Genomic DNA, 19,165 nt, shown 5'->3' with positions numbered 1-19,165 from the left:
AAATGATCACAAGTAGTCTAGTTAACATCTGTCACCACACATAGTCACAATTTTTTTTCTTGTGATGAGGACTTTTAAGATCTACTCACTTAGCAGCTTTCAAATATACAATAGAGAATTATGAACTACGGCCGCTGTGCTGTAGTTACTTATTACTGGAAGTTCGTTCCTTCTGACCACCTTCACCCATCCCTCCCCATATGTTCTCTGTACCTATGAGATTAGATTCCTTTAGATTCCACATGTGATATCATACCGTATTTGTCTTTCTCTGACTTATTTCACTCAGCATAATGTCCTCAAGGCTCATCCATGTTGTCGCAAATGGCACGCTCTCGTTCTTTTTTGTGGCCGAGGAGCCCTGCATTGTGTACACATCCCACATCTTCATCCATTCACCAGTCGGTGGGGCGCTGAGGTTGTTCCGTATCTTGCCTGTTGTAAATAATGCTGCAGTGGGCACGGGGGTGCATGTATCTCTTCAAGTTAGTGTTTTCATTTCCTGCAGATACATACTGAGAAGTGGAATTGTTGGATCATACGATAGTTTTATTTCTGATATTTTGAGGAAACTCCATACTGTTTTCCATAGTATCTGTACCAATTTATGTTCCCACAAGTTCTTTTTAAAATAAGATAAAGTAAGGGAACTAACGTTTAATGAGACTCGTATATTATGTGCCAGTTTCTTTGTCCTCATACAGCTTTACAAAATAGACATCATTAGCCCTGTTTCACAGGTGAGGAAACTAAAGCAGAGCAAGGTTAGGTAACTTAGCCAAGATCATGCAGGTCACGAACCGTAACGTGCTAGGTGGTGCTCTGGCTTTTCTGGAGCCAGTACCCACCTACTTTAATTAATCCTGCCACACTGAGTTCATCCACGCCGCAGGAGGGAAGGTCGAGCATACGGGGACATGTGCTGCTGGAAAGATTAATGTGATTAGTGGGAATATATAAAAATTTGCTTCTGATTGTTTCACATTTTTCAGTGTCATAAGAAACAAGATCATCCATCGGCTGAGAGTGAGGGTAAAGGGATACATGGAGCATTTGAAGAGAAAGGGAAATGGGTGGAACGGCATCTAGGAGAGAGGGAAAGTGAAGGGACTAGGGAAAGAACATGACCGCTGAGGAGCGTGAGTCGGAAGGGAGACTGAGCTGCGTTGCTGAGCGTTTTCCCGGGCTGAGCTCAGCTGCGTGGGTCCAGGTGCAGACCCGGTGGAGAACTCGATTTACCCCGGGCTGCAGTCTTGCCGAGTGAGTGTGAAGAAGCTGTAGGGGCACAAAGGGGGGGGAGCAAGGAAGGGGTTTACAGAGACTGACCACAGAATCTCACTTGAGCGAGGCAGGCAGACAGACATCCCGAGGATGAAGGAGGTGGGATCAGCGGCGTGTAGATCCTGGGGAGTCGAAGGATTCCAAGAGGGGTGGCATAAGCGACAGCAAGCTGGAAAGAGAGGAGGAACAGTCCAAGAGGGGGGTGTGTGAGGTCGAGATTGGGGCTGGATGGTGGTTGTTGGTAATGACCGAGACCAGACCGGGTCTCAGTGAGTGGTCAAGGTGAGAAGTTCAAAGAACTCAGAGGCCAAGGTGTCAAGTATATTTGAAGGCCAGGGCAGATTATTTTGTCAGTAGAAAGCACGTGTTAGCAGACTTAGCACAAAGTTGAGCTAAATATTAAACAGCATAACGAGTGCCCTCTGGAAGCTTACAGACTGCGATGTTTAATTATGGGACAGAGTAGTACTCAGTTGTGTATGTTTTATGCAACATACTAAAAAAGGAATGAGTTCCCTAAATATCTCTTTAAAACATAGTAAGAAGTCATGGACATTCATCTGTGAATAAAAACAATCATCATTCTGTAAAACAGACCCGTTCTTCATAATTATAGTTCCACCCCAGTTCCACTGTCAGAAACATTGACTAAGGTGCCCCCTCAGCCACGTATACGTACGTTTGTAAAAATAGTCGGGAGTGCAAGTTAACAGTGTGTGTAGCTCCGTGAGACTTCAGACCTTGAGACGCGCCGCCACCTCAACCCTGAGGCCCAGCAGGTGCCGTGGGCCCGTGTGCCAAGCAGGGGCGCTTGGCTGAGGCGCGCCTACTCCTCCCGCGGGGACAGGATGCCCACTGGCAGTCCCTGTGTTTGTTCTCAGACCTGTTTAAGCCAGCATCCTTGTTCTTATAATTGTGCACATTAATTAAAATCTTACGTACACCCATGAAATATGAATGAGGGAAGGAAGAGAGTTGTTTTTTGTGACCTAAGGTAAATGTTTTGGGAAGATTCAGGAAAAACAAATTGCTTTATATATTTTTCTGTCTAAACTAGGGCAGGAAGGCAACTGTAAAATACCCGGGGGTCATAATCCAGGATTCTGTACTGATGTTGTTCTACAAGTTTTTGCTCTTCTTCAAAGAGCTGGAAACTAAGTAGGAGATCCATTTGGTTGTGATTTGCTTAAGAATGCCAATCAGCTAACGCCTACCAAAAAAAAAAAAACAACCCAAAAGCAAAGCATGGTCCTGCATCAGAGATTAGTGAATTAATGTATTTATTTGTTTGAAATTAAAATAAAATGTTTCAAGTATATATGTATCATTTTTGATTTCCTCCTTTAACTTTTTCACTGATGTAGTAACTGCCAATCCAGATTGTGTATTGTGTTTAATTTAGTAGCCAAATCATATTTAAATCTCACATGATAACATTTTAGGATTTTTTGTTTGCCTCTCTTTGATTTAAAAATTGGCTATGTTTTATTTATCAAGTCCTATCTTATTATAAAAACAATTTCAGGGAGTGACTGATAATTGATTTAAGTAGATTCTTTTTGCAGTAAATTTTTATCAATCAAGTTATATTTGTCATTGAAATCATTTCCTCTTTTCTCATTTCATTTTGTATTTATTTTACCATCACTCAGTTTTAATACATTAATGTTTTAATTTTATACTTTATAATTAAATTATAATTACAAATTATGAATATAAATTATATAAAAGTATAATTTTACATAATGTATAATTTATACAATAACGTATAAATTTTCCCCTTTTGCCAGTTGTTTAAAGTAGAACTGGCTGGCTCAGAAGAGTATGCAACTCATGATCTCCGGGTCATGAGTTTGAGCCCCACATTGGGCGTAGAGATTACTCTCCTCCTCTCCCCACAAAAAACCTTAAAAAAAAACAAAGCAGCTACTTAAATGCATCTTTTATGGTACAGTGTTTTATAAGTGAAAGACACTTTTTTGCGCTACGACAGCATTGCAAGCTTGGATTGTCAAGGGGCGTCCTTTTCCTGTGTCCGCTGTGTCCAGCGTCATGGGTTGCTGCAGCTGGGCGCGAGGTTGCTGGGAGCACGAGCGCAGGGACCGGGCACACCGGCAGCCCGTCCTCACCGTGCAGCGTAGACGCCAGCACCGTGATGCCTGCGCCTGCAGCAGTGGCCGGGACAGTAAGGGGGAGCAGAGGGCAACGTAAACACCTTGACTGCATGTCCTCACGGTGTCCTGAGTCGCTCTGAAAGCCTCCTCACAGAAGCTCATGGCCAGAGTGGGCCCTTTTACGTTCTGATTAATTAGTGATAGTTAAAAAGGGCATAAAGAATGAAGTTAAACTTTATATTACTTCATCTAGTTAAAAAGCACGTGTGTGTGTAGGCTAGTTACCTTGCTGCGCCATCTAACTTGCTTGAAACAGAACTTCAGTGAGAGCATGGGACTCCGGGCCGATTCTGGAGACGAATGTACTTGGATTTGAATCTTGACTCTGCACCTCTTGCTAGCTGTGTGACTTGGCAAACATTATGCAACCTCTCCAAAACTCAGTTTCCCCATTTTTAAAATGAGGATAATTGTACCCATGTCAGAGGGTGGTTGTGAGGATTAAATGAGACCGTCTATGTATTTGTTTTTAATTTTAATTCCAGTCTAGTTAACGTGCAGCGTTCTGTTACTTTCAGACGTGCGTGGTAGTGACTCAGCACCTCGGTACGTCACCTGGCGCTCATCACGACGGGTGCCCTCCTTCATCCCCATCACCTAGTCCCCTCATCCCCCACCCACGTCTCTCTGGTAGCTGTCAGTGTGTGCTCTAGAGTGAAGAGTCTGTTTCTTGCTTTGTCTCTTTTTTTCCCTTTGCTTGTTTCTTAGATTCCACATAGAAGTTAAAATCATAATGGTGCTTGTCTTTCTCTGACTTATTGTCCATGTTGTTGGAAATGGCAAGATTTCATTCTTTTTTATGGCCAAGTAATATTCTATTGTGTGTATGTATATATATACACACACACCACATCTTCTTTATCCATTCATCTATCCATGGACACTTGGGCTACTTCCATAATTTTGCTCGTGTAAATAATGCTGCTATAAACACCGGGATGCATGTATGCCTTGGAATTAGCGTTCTTGTATTCTTTGGGTAAATACCCAGTAGTGCAATTACTGGATTATAGGGTAGTTCTATTTTTGTTTTTATTTTTATTTATTTATTTATTATTTTTTTAAAGATTTTATTTATTTATTTGACAGAGATAGAGACAGCCAGCGAGAGAGGGAACACAAGCAGGGGGAGTGGGAGAGGAAGAAGCAGGCTTATCGCGGAGGAGCCTGATGTGGGGCTCGATCCCACAACGCCGGGATCACGCCCTGAGCCCAAGGCAGACGCTTAACTGCTGTGCCACCCAGGCGCCCCAGGCTAGTTCTATTTTTAACTTTTTGAGGAAACTCCATACTGTTTTCCAGAGTGGTTGCCCCAGTTAGCATTCCCACCAACAGTGTAAGAGGGTTCCTTTTTCTCCACATCTTTGAGAGACTGTTTATTTAAATGTTCAGCGCAGACTTGGAAATGGTAGGGATTCATTAACCATTAGATATTATTCTGGTAGATGTTATTTTATTAATATGTACTATGTACCATAATATTATTAAGCCTCTAGCAAAGGTGCTCAACAAATATTTTTGACTGAATTTAGATTCAGTGGCCATTTCCATAAACTGTAGGTTATGAGGCTACTTGTCAGAAGTGTACATTGTCATACTCTTTCTATGGGGAAATCAAATTTGACAGTCATTATAGACTTGTAACATGTTTTGTCCTTAGTGAGAACTGCCTGTTATCTTCTGAAACTTCTAGGTCTTCGTTACTGAATTGGGTGGAAAGTGACGTTACTATCTCCCTTCACTTTTAATTTAATAAATCTTTGTAGTCCTGTTGGCGGGTAGGAGAAGGACATATGAAATTATTCCTTTATGGACCATTGGCAAGAAAGGCTTGAAAGGCTCCTTAACTCCAGTCACCCGTTGCTGTTCTTACGTGGGAGATACTGCGGTTGATCCAATGGTAGTAATCTCAGCATGGAAAAACAAATGTGACCTTTGCTGCCTGTACAAAAGTTGAAAAGTTGTAGTAACCACCATTAAGATCTTCACAGGCTGATTGTGAACCTAACAGAAGCACATGAGAGCATGAGGAGACGGGGCTTTGGCACAGCGCCAGCATCAGTTAGTCACTCCAGGAAACTCACCTGCTTCCCAAAGCTGTTTCTTGACATGGTCATCTCACAGTTGAGAGAGGGTTGCATATCTGATTTGGATTTATTAAGCCTAGCTTTTATGTAAAATATATTTATTGTGCCTGGTGTGGTAAAGGAAGAGGTTTAGGGAATTGGCATATTTCAGGAAGGAAAATAGGAAGAAAATGACCAACTGTCTTTCAGGTAGTTGGAAAACGTTTGTAGAGTAGGTACCATTCCAAGAAAGGGAATACATGACTAGAGTTGCTTAAAAGAGAATTATTTCAGGCTTAGAACATTTCGAACCAAAGGATGTGGGGTTGCATAGGCTTGCCCAGAAAATGGTAGACAGGGTGTCGGCTGAACAAACACGGATTGAGTACGACCACGTACCCGGTGCGGACGGTAGAAAAACAAGTGCGAATTCGTCCAAGATCTCACTACTCCACTACTTAAAAGGAGAGAAGAATTATCTGTTCGTTATAACAGTGTGCTCAGTGAGCAAAGTACTTTAGAAGGGCAGAGAATGGAACGGTGAGTTATGCGTCAGTGGAAGGAATGCACCGTGAGGTTAATTTCAGCAAAGTCAGAAAAGTGGACGAGAGTGACCAGGAAGAGGAACAGGGCCTCTGAAGCACTGGAGTGCTGTGAATGGCAGCATGGAAGGGTGGGTGTCCTTTGGGCAGGAGCAAGCAGTGACATGATGACATTAAATTGTGGGCAGAGGGACGCGTGGGTGTCTCAGTTGGTTAAGTGGCCGTCTTTGGTTCGGGTCATGATCCCAGGGTCCTGGGATCGAGTCCTGCATTGGGCTTCTTCCTCGGTGGGGAGCCTGCTTCTCCCCCTGCCTGCTGCTCCCCCCGCTTATGCACTTTCTGTCAAATAAATAAATAAAGTCTTTAAAAAATACAAAATAAAGTGTGGGCAGAGCACTTAGCCCATGTTTGGTTATAAGAAAGATTACTCTGGGTTTCGTTCAGCATATGGTTTAGAGATGAAACTCCACAAACTTCCAAGAGCTACCTGGTGGCTCTTCTGTTGTTGTGGCTGCCCACTGACCGAGCAGCGATAGGAAACAGAGAGGAGAGAACAAAGGGGAGGCTGATACCGAAAGGATCTGGCAACCAGTTGGATGGGGGTCGTGAAGGAAGGAGAAAGGACTTGATCGTATTTTCTAGCTCAAGTGTCTGAGTAGATGGTATTACCATAAACCAACTTTGGGTTACAGAGAGGAAACAGGACTTTGGGGCCCAGAGAGAAAATGTGTTGCGTGTCTGACATTGTGAGTTTAAAGGGCCTGAGGAACATACGAAGAGAGATATCGGGTAGGTAGTTGGAAAGACAGGTTGGGAATGAAAGAGAATGTATATTTAGAAGCCGTCCACATGTAGAGCTGCTGATTAAAGCAATGGCAGTAGATTCAGTCTTTAAAGGAGGTATTTAGAACAAGGAGACTACCTAGGACTGTATCTTTGAGAACAACCAGAATGTTCCGTTTGGGAAGAAAATGTTCCTGTTGTACCTATACTCTACAGTCGCAGTAAACTACCATGGTTTTATTATGTTTTCTTCCACTTCTTTCTCAGTAATGAAGACAACAGGGTTGATTAATGATGTGTGATCTTCAAGCACCCTATTTTATTTTCAAGGTTTACTTATTTTTGAGAAAGAGAGAGGGAGTGCGTGTGCCCGCAAGAGAGCTGGGGGAGGGGCAGAGGGAGAGAATCTCAGGCAGACTCCCCGCTGATCCAGGAGCCCAGTACCAGGCTCCATCTCCTGACCTGAGATCGTGACCTGAGCCGAAAGCAAGAGTCACATGCTCAACCTCCTGAGCCAGCCAGGCGCCCCTTCACGCATCCTCTTTTAAACAGCCTCTTTTTTGCCCTTAAAAACAATTCTGCCTTAAACTAAAGTCTCTAAATGTCACTGTGCTAGGTTTTTGGATTTCACCGACTGAATTAACTCTGATTTCAAGGAAACTAGTAATTCTTATTAAACTTTACTCTTCCAAAATGATTGCGCTGATATGTTAATCACCTTAATTGCTCTTTCCCTCTACAGGAGCTGATGCAACAGAATGGGATTGGTTATGTGTTAAATGCCAGCAATACCTGTCCTAAGCCTGACTTTATCCCCGAGTCTCATTTCCTGCGAGTGCCTGTGAATGATAGCTTTTGTGAGAAAATTTTGCCATGGTTGGACAAATCAGTAGATTTCATTGGTAAGTAGCTCCAGGAGTATTACAAGCCCTCTGGGTCATAGTCTCGTGTGCAGGTGTACCCCTTCCTTCCCTCCTTTTCTCTTTAGAAAAAAAGGAGCCTATTTCAGAGATTTCGTAAGTCAACAACACGTGATGCTGCTGATCTCATTCAGTGGCCGAGGTGATGTGTGTGCCATGCTGTCCCTGAGCCACTGCCTTGTGACATTCTAGCTACCTTCACACAACCAAGGTTAAGCCTGATGGGATCTGTGATTATGGATTTGCAAGTGTTTGAAAATCAGTTAAACTACTGGGATTAAACTTTAGCCATTTTTTCAAATCCTATAAAAGACTTTGGAAACTTTGGTGGCATTCCTTAAACTGTTTTTACCTCACTGCTGGGTTCTCCCCAGAGAAAAGTCAAATCCTGTGAAAACAAATCCCATTCCATTTAAAGTCTTTATGTCACAAGATTTGTAAGCCTCAGTCCACGTGCAGTAATTTCAAGTAGTGTGGGATCTAATAAAATTCCAGCACACACACACACATACACCCAGTCACTTCCTTGGGGGTGGTTGTGACAGGCTCTGATCTGTCCTGTGCTGTGTTCCGCTGGCCGGCCGGTCAGCCCGGGAGCCTCCTGACGCCAAGCTGCGGGTGCGTGGTGACACTGTGGTGCCTGAGGTCAGGTCTGCTGTGGGAAACCGGTGGCATGTATTTGAAATGTAGTTTTAGCGGAGAGTGGCCGCACCGGGGAGATACACTGTTCGCTCTTGAGCAGCGCGATGACCTTCACTCCTGTGTCCCATGTGAGAAGCTTCTGCTGTTTTCTTCCTCTAGTCACATAAGCGTGTGCACGCTAATCCATAATTAAATATCTCAATTCATTACTGTAATTAAAAAAAGAACTAGTTCCTTTTAAAATGTGAAATTATGTACATTAAGCCTCTCAACTGTACCCTTTCATCTGTGAGAGGAATTTCTAGATAATGCTTTTGGAACTTTGAGTGATTCCAGAACAGTCCCCCCACTGCTTTTTTGTTCCCTTCAAGATTCCAGATTGCCAAAAGTTTTCATCTTTAATTAGGATGCATTCTTTGAAACGTCAGAAGATAAACGCTTAGATAATTCACATTATAACATTCACAAACAAAACTCCCAGATGAATCACCCCCACCGTTGTATTTCTAGGAAGTGTTCAGTATATCATTCAGTTTGTGCCTCTTTAGAAAATAACACTTACGGTTAACGTTCTGTTGCGTGTCATGTCAATCCAAAGACATTTGGCTCTAATTTCAGCTGAAAGTGCAATTTCAGGTCTATTTAGAAGAGAACTCGTCACAGTGTTCAAGCTTTAGGAGGGTTAGCAGAAAAGAGAATATGAGTAACTTTGCCCCAGCTTGCTTATTTCTTTCCTGGGAGACATTGGGGTCATCCTGCCACTTAATTCAGACAGAAGGAATTTACCATATTCCAACTTGGTTAAACACACCCAAATACGTATTGTAATTTATTTGTAGTATCTTGAAAATATTTATACTTCCCAGTCTTTCACTTGCTCGGCCCATTTACAAGGGCCACCATTCCCCCCCCCCCGCCCCCAGGTAATTCAGGGTGAACTCTTCAGAGTCCAGCGCACGGTCACAGTGGTTGCTGGGCTCCTCGGGGCTCTCTGCTGTGGTCAGTCCTGGCAGGGTGCACAGTGGGAATACTGCCCCCGTACCAGGGCTGAATGACTTACAAGCTTGGGGGGGGTTGTCTTTTTATTATTAAGATAAATTTCAATAAATTTATGGGTTTGTCGGAAGGACTCAAGTGTTCACGGATTTTTAAATTTATTTTTAGTTCCCATGGGCAACAGTGAGCTGGGGTTGCCTGGGACTAGGGGACACTCTCGAGGTGCCCGGTGCCAGCTGGCTGCTCCCCCCCCACCCCCCACGGCGCCCGGGGCTCCTGCCCCGCCTCTTGAGTTTGCGGGTAGGCCATACAGGGAGGTGACTAAGGCATGTACTTTGGAGCCAAACTGTATCTGGGTCCTGCCTGCCTTGGTTACTAGTTAAGTGATTTGGGGTAAGTTTCTCAGTTTCCTGAACTGGAAACTGACCACAGTGTATGTACTTTAGAGGGGCGTTGTGAGGAGTAAAATAGATAATGGACGGAGACTACCTTGCAAGGTGCCTAACTCACAATCGACTCTTACTAAACAGTAGCAGTTTTATGAATGATCACCTGAGAAGTTCGGTGGGATTCTTCTTAGTGCTGTCCTCTGTACGCTCAGTTACTGCTTCTTTGTTTGTAGCATTTATAACGTCTCATCCTCACTCGCTCCCCCTTACCCTTTTCATTTGTTATCCTCTCTGCCTTTTTTTTGAGCTAGATTTTTATTCCTGAACTGCTGTAGTGACAGCTTACTCTTCTCCTTTCCATTGTCACCGTCAGCGCTTTTGCTGTCCCCTGTTCAGCAACCTGCGGTCCTGAGCCTAACATTCCCGGGCCCTCCGGCACCTGCTCCCCAGCTTTGAAACCTTCTTCTCATTACCCCCTTGCCCCACGGCACGTGCAAGGCAGCCACCGCGGACTGTTGTCTGAGCAGCCCATCGGGTCCCACTGCACGGCCGCCTCGCTCACCTTTCCCTTCTCTCTGCCAGGTCCCTGTGTATGTGACTTCCTTTAAGACTCCCTTTAGCACTCCTTTCTGCCAAGAGCAGAACCCCAATCCAGTGTAATACTTTTCAGTTAGATTTGTTTTAAAGATTTATTTATTTGAGAGCTCTTGCATGGGGGCAGGGGAGGGGCGGTGTGTAGCAGAGGGAGAGCGTGAGTCCCAAGCAGACTCCCCGCCAAGCATGGAGTCCACAGGGCTTGATCCCACAGCCCTGAGATCATGACCTGAGCTGAAATCAGGAGTCAGATGCTTAACTGACTGAGCCACCCTGGCGCCCCTCAGATTTCTAAAATACATCCTCAAAAGTGTTGTGATTGTAAAAGCAATGTAAGTATAATGCAGAGTATCTGAAAAACAGAGAAAAGGAAACCTGTAACCTCAACATCCTAACACATCTGTTATCATCGTTGTTTTATTTCCTCTCAACCTTTTTCAAATGTTGTATAAAGATTGTTTTTTAAGGTATTAGCCAGCCAGTATTCACTGGGTGCATAATATATGGCCAGTGTTGAAGCCCTCTGAGGTAGAAGGAAGACCCTTCTAGGTCCTTATAGGCTTGTTCTGAGATAACTATTTTATGTAATTGAGAGAATATTGTCAACATTTTAAAAAATTTGAGGGGCACCTGGGTGGCTCAGTCATTAAGCGTCTGACTCTTGACCTCTCAGGCTTGTGAGTTGGAGCCCCGTCGGGCTCTGTGCTGGGCGGGGAGCCTACTGAAGATTTTCTCTCTCCCTCTGCCCCTCCAACTCCCCACCGCCCCCCCACACTTGAGTACATACACACTCTCTAACTAACTAACTAAAATTGCCAGCCTACTTCCAATAAGAATCCAATAAGAATTTAAAGCAGCTTACAGTATGAGACTGGGATCAAAAAATACACACATTACACATTAAAACAGGATCAGAGGGCAAGAACCGAGTAATATGGGGCTAGAAAAGGTACAATAAAATCTGAATTACAGTTACCTATTGAAATTGAGTGAAAAATCTCAGCTTTGAGCTTCTTAGCAGCCTCGGCAAAGGGGAAATACTATTAGTACAGGCTGAGGACGGTGTAGTTGAGACAAGGAAGAGAATGCAACAGGCCCAGGAAGGCATGGGGCTCTATGTACATGGGTTTATATCTTACCATGTTCCATAGTACATATTTCTTTGTTTCAAGAAGAATTTATATTCATTTGTTACTGTTCATTGTGTTTGATTTCACTATCTAAAGGAAAGCTTAGCTGTTTGATTATTCATATACTATCCAAAAGTCCTATGTGTTTTGTACACAATGAAGAATAAATCCTATACGTGAGGAATTTGTAATATTTCTAGCAGAAGTGGGGAGACTGGTGTGGCCAGAGCAGATTCCCAGCATATCTGTTAATTACAAGAATTTGAATATAAGGTTTGGTAACTTTTGCTGGTATCAGCTAAAACGAGTGAAAGGGAAGAACTGAGCTCCACAGCAGCGGCTCACGGGGAAAGGCACGCGTGTCGTTTAGAATCGAGGCAGGCCCAGTACTGGCTAAAATGTTAGTGGCTTCCAGGCTGCGTGGGGTAACTTCACTTACTCCTACAAAGTACGCTTTTAACCCTTCAAGAGGGAGAGATGGCAGTGCTGTTGGGTTGAGTGTTCTTGATTCTAACAAAGTGTCCACAAGTCCTGCCATATTGTGCGGAATATCTTTGATGCAGTCAGGAACTCCTGGATACCCAGGAAAGGTTCAGGTTCCCTTGGTCCTCGCTAAAGTGGGCTGCTAACCCTGATTCATAGCATATACCTGGTTTTCTTCTTAAATTCAGCAAATAAAGTTGAGCCACTTGATGACATACAGAAAAGTCTAAACAAAAATAGGAAACTATAGGAGATATGTTCTGTGAGTCAGCATTTTAAAAGTAGCTTGACCTGGCATCATCTTGCGTTCTGCTGCGATATGGTGATGAAGTCCTCTCCCTCCCCCTCCTTCTGCTTTTTAAATTAGTCATGTATGTCACAGATGTTTGAAATGAGAAAATATTTTTAAAAATTTCATACCTCTTACATGTAGCAAATCATCATACTGTACACCTGAAATATGATGTTAGAGGTCAGTTATATCTCAAAACTGAAAATTCTATCTCAAAACTGGAAAAAAGTTTAGTATCACTTACCTAACAAGAAAAAAGGTGAAGTGTCAGACAACATGGGTAAACAAAATATTAGCTACATCTTAGGATTTGGGATGTTATTTTCTTTATACTTCTCTGTATTCTGAAATTTTCCACACTAAACAAGTAGGATCATGTCATCACAATGTAGGATTTATACCCAGGGAAGGTTATTAAAATAAAAAAAAGCATGTAAAAAACCCCTTGGGAAATGTACTCAGTAAGAGGAGAGCTTGAGTTAGGGACTCATTGCTGACTAACACGTCTGGCCCTTCGTCGTCCTGTATGTAAATGGTGGGAAAGTGCTATCTCCCTAAGAAACTATTGAAGGGAACAGTGTGTAAGTAGATGAGATCTACTTTGAGTTATCAGATGAAAGGAAGTACATGGCAGCAAGATCTCACTGTTGACCACGGTTGTTCTTGTGACCCTTCTTGAATTTGACGCCCGCAGAGAAAGCCAAGGCCTCCAATGGTCGTGTCCTGGTGCACTGCTTAGCGGGCATCTCTCGCTCGGCCACCATTGCCATCGCCTACATCATGAAGAGGATGGACATGTCCTTAGACGAAGCTTACAGGTGAGGGCCGGAACTCGTCTTGTGCGATGATGGGCTTTTCATTTGACCTGAAGCGTGAAGGGAGAGGAGGGCAGGTAACCAAATGAAAGCAAATGAGGACTATTTTAGTTACATGCTTTACAGGTGACTGGGTTTTTAAATGGTGTTGCAAAGACCAGAGAAGAATACACTTTTATAAGTTAGCATGAATTCCACCCAAACGTGTCAGATTCATCCTCGGCTACTTTTGAATTTTCAGGAACAACAAATCTAAACCGATCACCGTCCTGTTAAGTGAGTTTCTATCTTTTCCTAACTGGGGAAGTACATGGGGGAAAAGCTCCAGCGCACTGCCCATTCCAGCATTCCTCCCCTGCTTCAAACTTTGTGCCTCTGTCCCTGTGAGGAGAAAGCCCGAGAGCAAGCTGTCAAAGTCCGTTCACCGAGTAAAATTCCTGTATTCTAGAGCTGCCCCGATTCTGCACTTCGACTGGATTGCTCCCCCCACCCTTGGGCCAGGTGGAGGACAGGCACATGACGAGAGCGCACAGACCGGAGTTTGTTTAGCGGGTGAATCGGAGGCCTCTTCGTGCTACAGGGTAGAGGTGGTTAGTTTTCATGCAATAAAGAGCCAGTAAATACAGACACAGGACACGGGCCTGTTGTAACAATTCGACTTTTCCCCCCTCAAATTGGAAGGTCTGGAAAGAAACGAGCTACCTGAGCAGCTTCTCAGAACGGTGTTGCCTTGGTCTGCATTAGTCCCCTCATCCCCCAGTCAGGCTTTTCGCCCTGCAGGTCTGGGGCCTCGTAGAAACCGGAAGGAAAGGCATTCTTGTGTCACGTTACCAAGTCGTACTACGGGGACCCTACATTCCTACTTGGTACAGTGGAGCCACTTGTTTCTGGCTTTGTTCATTTGCTTTAGGTTACTTGATTTCCAGGGAGTTTGTGAGTTTTCTCTTTCCATATTCAAATACGAATCTTCAGTGTAGCTTCACTCCTGCATCTTCTGCGGAGTGGCCGTGAAGGTCAGGAGCCACTGGAGAATCTGTCTACGATCTCTAAGAGTTTGTGTTTCCACAATTAAACATAAAAGTGACTTATTACTAGTTTCTACCCCTCGATGATTCTTTTTTAACACAGTGGTTACAAAAATGGATCCAGACATTAGGCCTGGTTTTGAACCCCAGCTGTGTGATTTCGGGCAAGTCACTTAAGGACTTCGTGTCCCTATGTGATGGGGGTAATGCACCCACCGGACACGGGGTGGTTTGGGGACTGAGAGATGATGCTCTAACGCCTCAGCCTAGTGCTTAGCTCGCAGGCCACCTGAGAGCTGAGGGTTCTGTCGTGCTGGAGGCAACGAGAAGGAACTCGAGGGTGTGCTGTGGTGCTCAGGTCATCTGATGCCCACTTTTCTGGTCATTAATTAAAACATGAACTGTCCTGAGGAAGTGACTGTGGGGACTTTGAGAAGGCACGATACTGGGACACCGAAGCTGGAGAGTGGCCATTACCCTGTAATTCTGACGGGGGGCGGCACCAGCGTTGGCAGGGGGCGGGGCGGGGGGTGGGCCCCGGTGGTGAGGCCAGAATCCTCGCTTGTCAGTTGCATTGGAAACTTTGGGTCCTTGAAAATAAGGAGGATAAAGCTAGAGCTTTGGGGGCCTGGCCCCTCTCTCTCTTGCTTGCTCCAGGGACATGCTCTGTGTCTCCCCGAACTTTCATACCAGTCATCTGCCATAGGTGTTCGGGAGGTGCTAATAATTCCCTACCTTATTTATTCATTTAATATTCTGTTGTCTAGCTGTTTTTAAGATAAAGCATAGTTGCAAAATTCAAGACTTTTATGTCTTTCCTCTCTTCATAGATTTGTGAAAGAAAAAAGACCTACTATATCTCCAAACTTCAATTTTCTGGGCCAACTCCTGGACTATGAGAAGAAGATTAAGAACCAGACCGGCGCATCAGGGCCAAAGAGCAAACTCAAGCTGCTGCACCTGGAGAAGCCAAATGAACCCGGCCCCGCGGTCTCCGAGGGTGGACAGAAGAGCGAGATGTGCCTCAGTCCACCCTGCGCCAACTCCGCTACCTCAGAGGCGGCAGGGCAGAGGCCCGCGCATCCTGCCAGCGCGCCCGGCACGCAGCCCCCGCTGTTGGAGGACAGCGCGCTGGTCCAGGCGCTGAGCGGCCTCCACCTGCCCTCAGGCAAGCTAGAAGACAGCAATAAGCTCAAACGCTCCTTCTCTCTGGACATCAAATCCGTTGCGTACTCCGCCAGCATGGCGGCCTCCTTGCATGGCTTCTCCTCCTCCGAAGATGCTCTGGAATACTACAAACCTTCCACGACCCTGGAGGGGACTGGCAAGCTCTGCCAGTTCTCTCCAGTCGAGGAAGTATCGGAGCAGACCCCAGAGACCAGCCCAGATAAGGAGGAAGCCAGCCTTCCCAGGAAGCCTCAGCCGGCCAGGCCTTCCGACGGCCAGGGCAAACGACTGCATGCAGGAAGAGCCAGCAGCAGCGGGGCCGCCCAGCGGGCCCTCTTCTCCCCGCTGCATCGGAGCGGGAGCGTGGAGGACAACTACCACCCCAACTTCCTTTTCGGCCTGTCCACCAGCCAGCAACACCTCGCCAAGTCTGCCGCCGGGCTGGGCCTCAAGGGCTGGCATTCGGACATCTTGGCTCCCCAGACCTCCACCCCTTCCTTGACCAACAGCTGGTATTTTGCCACGGAGTCCTCTCACTTCTACTCGGCCTCGGCCGTGTACGGGGGCAGCGCCAGCTACTCCGCCTACAGCTGCAGCCAGCTGCCCACCTGCGGCGACCAAGTCCACTCCGTGCGTCGGCGGCAGAAGCCAAGTGACAGAGCCGACTCCCGGCGGAGCTGGCACGAAGAGAGCCCCTTCGAAAAGCAGTTTAAACGCAGAAGCTGCCAGATGGAATTTGGCGAGAGCATCATGTCGGAGAACAGGTCGCGGGAAGAACTGGGGAAAGTGGGCAGCCAGTCTAGCTTTTCAGGCAGCATGGAAATCATTGAGGTCTCCTGAGAAGGAAGACACTTGTGACTTCTATGGACAATATTTTTCTTCACACACACACAAAAATTCCCTGTAAATCTGAAATATATATATGTACATACATATATATTTTTGGAAAATGGAGCTATGGTGTAAAAGCAAAAGATGGATCACCAGGGCTGTCCTCTCAACGTCTGCACTTGAGAGAGCAGCTATTTCTCAAGAGTGGAAGGGCAGACGCTAGATTTCCTCCTAGACAGATGAAACATTGTACGCAGCGCATTGCACATCCCCTCGTTCTTACTGAATCCAGCTTGATCTGGTGTTGGAGGACACCGTGCCCTCCCGTTTTCGTGGTGTGCTACACGAATCTCGAGTACTAGTCTCTGTCCGGCCCCTTCCGTAGTGCACCTTAGCGCTGAGACTGAGCCAGCTCGTGGGTTGGGCGGGTAGACCCCATCAGGGACAGGACCTCATAGTGAACGCAAGAGCAGTGATCCCATCCAAGGCGGATTCGCACATCCAAGCTCGCCCGGCAGCCGAGCGATGGGAGCCTCATTCTGCTGCACAGACCGTTAGGGGCCTTGCCAAGGTCGACTTTAGAGCAAACCCAGTACCTCAGACCGCAAGTCGGGGCTTTCACCACTACCAAGTCTGGTAGCCTGTCTTCTAGGCATTGTGAATAGGCAGGTAGCTAGTCACGCTTTGCAGACCAATTCAGACCATCTCTGCACACATTTTCAGTTGGGCCTGGATGGAGGTAATTTTTTCCTCTCAGCTTGATGAAGAGAAGGGAAGCCATCTAGGATTCAATTGAACAGCCAGGAATCTGGCCACATAATGATTTAAGGTCGGTCGGGAGGCTAAACAAGTCTACCTCCCTCCATGTAAATCAGAGAATTGTTCCAAATGGGATTGTTAATCCTTTAAATTAAGCTGAACTTGGTTTAAGCCAGATGTGAATTTATTTGGGTTGGTAGCAGAATAAGCAGCAGCTTCGAAGTTCTCAGCCAAAGTAGATTTTTTTCCATTTCGGTTTCTTTGCACAGATACATTTTGTAAAAACCGAACAGTCAGGTAGACTTTTATAGGAAACTAGAGAGAGAGAGAAAAGCTCTGGGAAGATTAAAGAATTAAAACTGCTTAAGAGAGGCAGGAAAGTCCTTTTTGTCAATGGTTTTGTTCCCCTGAGCATGTGATGAGGGAGGTAGTCTGTAATTTCCTCAGACTTTCCGATTTACTAATGGGGCTGAGAGGCTAATTCAGAGAGGAGGGTTCAGAATAAAACAGTATAGGAAGGTGAGGGGAAGGTGTTTGGATTTTGTTTCGTTGTGAGCAGAGTGGAAAGCCACAGCCAAGCTCTTCTCAGAAACTCTCCCCAGCATTTTTTTTAGTAGAAGGGACATATCAAAATGGAGCAGGACCAAGGCGGTCTCTCAGTCTTTGACCTACAATCACTGTATGGAATCAGTCCTGGCAGCTGAAAATAGGAGTTGATTGGAGCAAGTACACAAGTGATTAGTACATATCTGCTTTTAGACTTCCTGGCTTGAGTCTTGTCAGCTAAAGTATGGTCCTCTTTTGAAGCCTTGATTCACGTCAGCAGCTTTTTTTGGGGGGGGGGTGTCATTGTTCTTTACTGTAAGTGTAGCTAGTTGCTGACTCATATCTCAGGTTTTTCTGTGTTCGAGAAATGGATAGTCCTTCGATTAGGATGTGACTTCATGCTTCCTATGATGACTGCTGAAACCAGCACAGAATGACGTGATTCAGAATGGACTTGCTCGTGATGATTCCGAGCGTCCCTTAACATAACTGCTTGTACGCAAATAACGTGCTGTGATCTGGGTGTAAGACGAAGGCAGGAAGAGCGGACCTGCATAGGGAGCTCAGTGTTACTGTGTGAAAGAAGTTATGTTAAATGATCTCAGTTTTTCTACATACACTTAAATTTGGGATGTGATCAGACAGTCTCATGGTGTCCGAGAGGCATTTTTGAGGTGTTGTATATACACCAAGCGGGGAAGAGCCCACCTCTTCCAGAGTCTGGTCACAACTGCGGGACATTTTTAAGAAATGAAAGCAAGAGCTCCAGTGTTACATATGTCGCAGGAGGGTTGAGGGGACATCCAGCATTCAGGATTTCTCCTGGCCTTGGTCCCCTTCCTTCCTGTGACTATGGGGTAGTCTTACCCTACAGCCTTCGTCCTTGATTGCAAATGTCAAATACGCAGTCCTGGGGCCCGACACCACTGGGCCTCTGGGGCGAGCCCTGCCACTGCATGGAATCGTAGGGGACACCCTGGAGTCTACCGGCATGACACTGAACGGTGATTTCTAAAGAGCAAAACTAGACTTTTGTGAGAAAGGCTGGACAATGGTTTAGGACATTTATAAAGTGAGGTGGAAAGACTGTATAAATGTTTAATATGAATATAGTGTTCTTTTGGAGAAAAATGCTGTTGAATGGTTAAATTGTGCATTTCTCATTTTGATGTTCATGTATGTTAATATGAAATAAAATCAAAACTGGTACCTGTTTATACATAAATGAGAAAGGACCTCTCCTTGCCGCTGTTGGTGGGAAGAGCAACATCCGAGTGCAGGAGGTGGCGGCAGTGGAACCTGTCCCGCTGTTCTCGTGTCCAGGGGGACTGAGCTCAGAATACAGTGGTGAGGGCATCAGACACAGGATGTGCTCCGTCGTCACGTGAAACAGCGCCTCCCCGGCTAATGATTCCCCGCTGGCCTCGTCCTTCACTGCGTGTCCCAGATGCACACTACGGTGGAGAGCAACAGACACTTGGTAAATACTTGCCGACTGACAGACTCGAGAATAAGTACAGGGTAGGAAGAATGACCAGATGCACATTCATGGTACACGCTGATGGCAAACGTCAACGGCTGTATCATTCCTGTAGGAAGAATGGAGACTAGTCGTTACAGGTCGGTTCTCCATCCTTGCCATGTACATCTTCACGACCCCTCTGCTTATAAATGACACTGCACAGCACAGTTCAGGAGACTAGGAGCTTAGTTTCATCAGTTGGTCAAAG

At 45.5% G+C, this 19,165-nt stretch overlaps 1 protein-coding gene across 4 annotated transcripts in view; it reads left to right on the top strand.

Moving 5' to 3' along the window:
* DUSP16 (dual specificity phosphatase 16) overlaps positions 1 to 18,660 on the top strand; it is a 70,354-nt gene extending 51,694 nt beyond the window's left edge. For all 4 annotated transcript variants that reach the window (XM_002917980.4, XM_034645608.1, XM_034645609.1 and 1 more), the window contains 3 exons: positions 7,589 to 7,748; positions 12,987 to 13,110; positions 14,963 to 18,660. In XM_002917980.4, the coding sequence (XP_002918026.1) occupies positions 7,589 to 7,748; positions 12,987 to 13,110; positions 14,963 to 16,139 (1,461 nt within the window). In that variant the 3' untranslated portion in view covers positions 16,140 to 18,660. The remainder of the gene's footprint in view (positions 1 to 7,588; positions 7,749 to 12,986; positions 13,111 to 14,962) is intronic.
* The last annotated feature ends 505 nt before the right edge of the window (positions 18,661 to 19,165 follow it).

This window comes from Ailuropoda melanoleuca, chromosome 16 (assembly GCF_002007445.2).
Source record: "Ailuropoda melanoleuca isolate Jingjing chromosome 16, ASM200744v2, whole genome shotgun sequence".
Classification (NCBI taxonomy): Eukaryota; Metazoa; Chordata; class Mammalia; order Carnivora; family Ursidae; genus Ailuropoda; species Ailuropoda melanoleuca.
The sequence above is the reverse complement of the archived record's forward strand: the minus strand, read 5'-3'. Positions and strand labels throughout refer to the sequence as shown.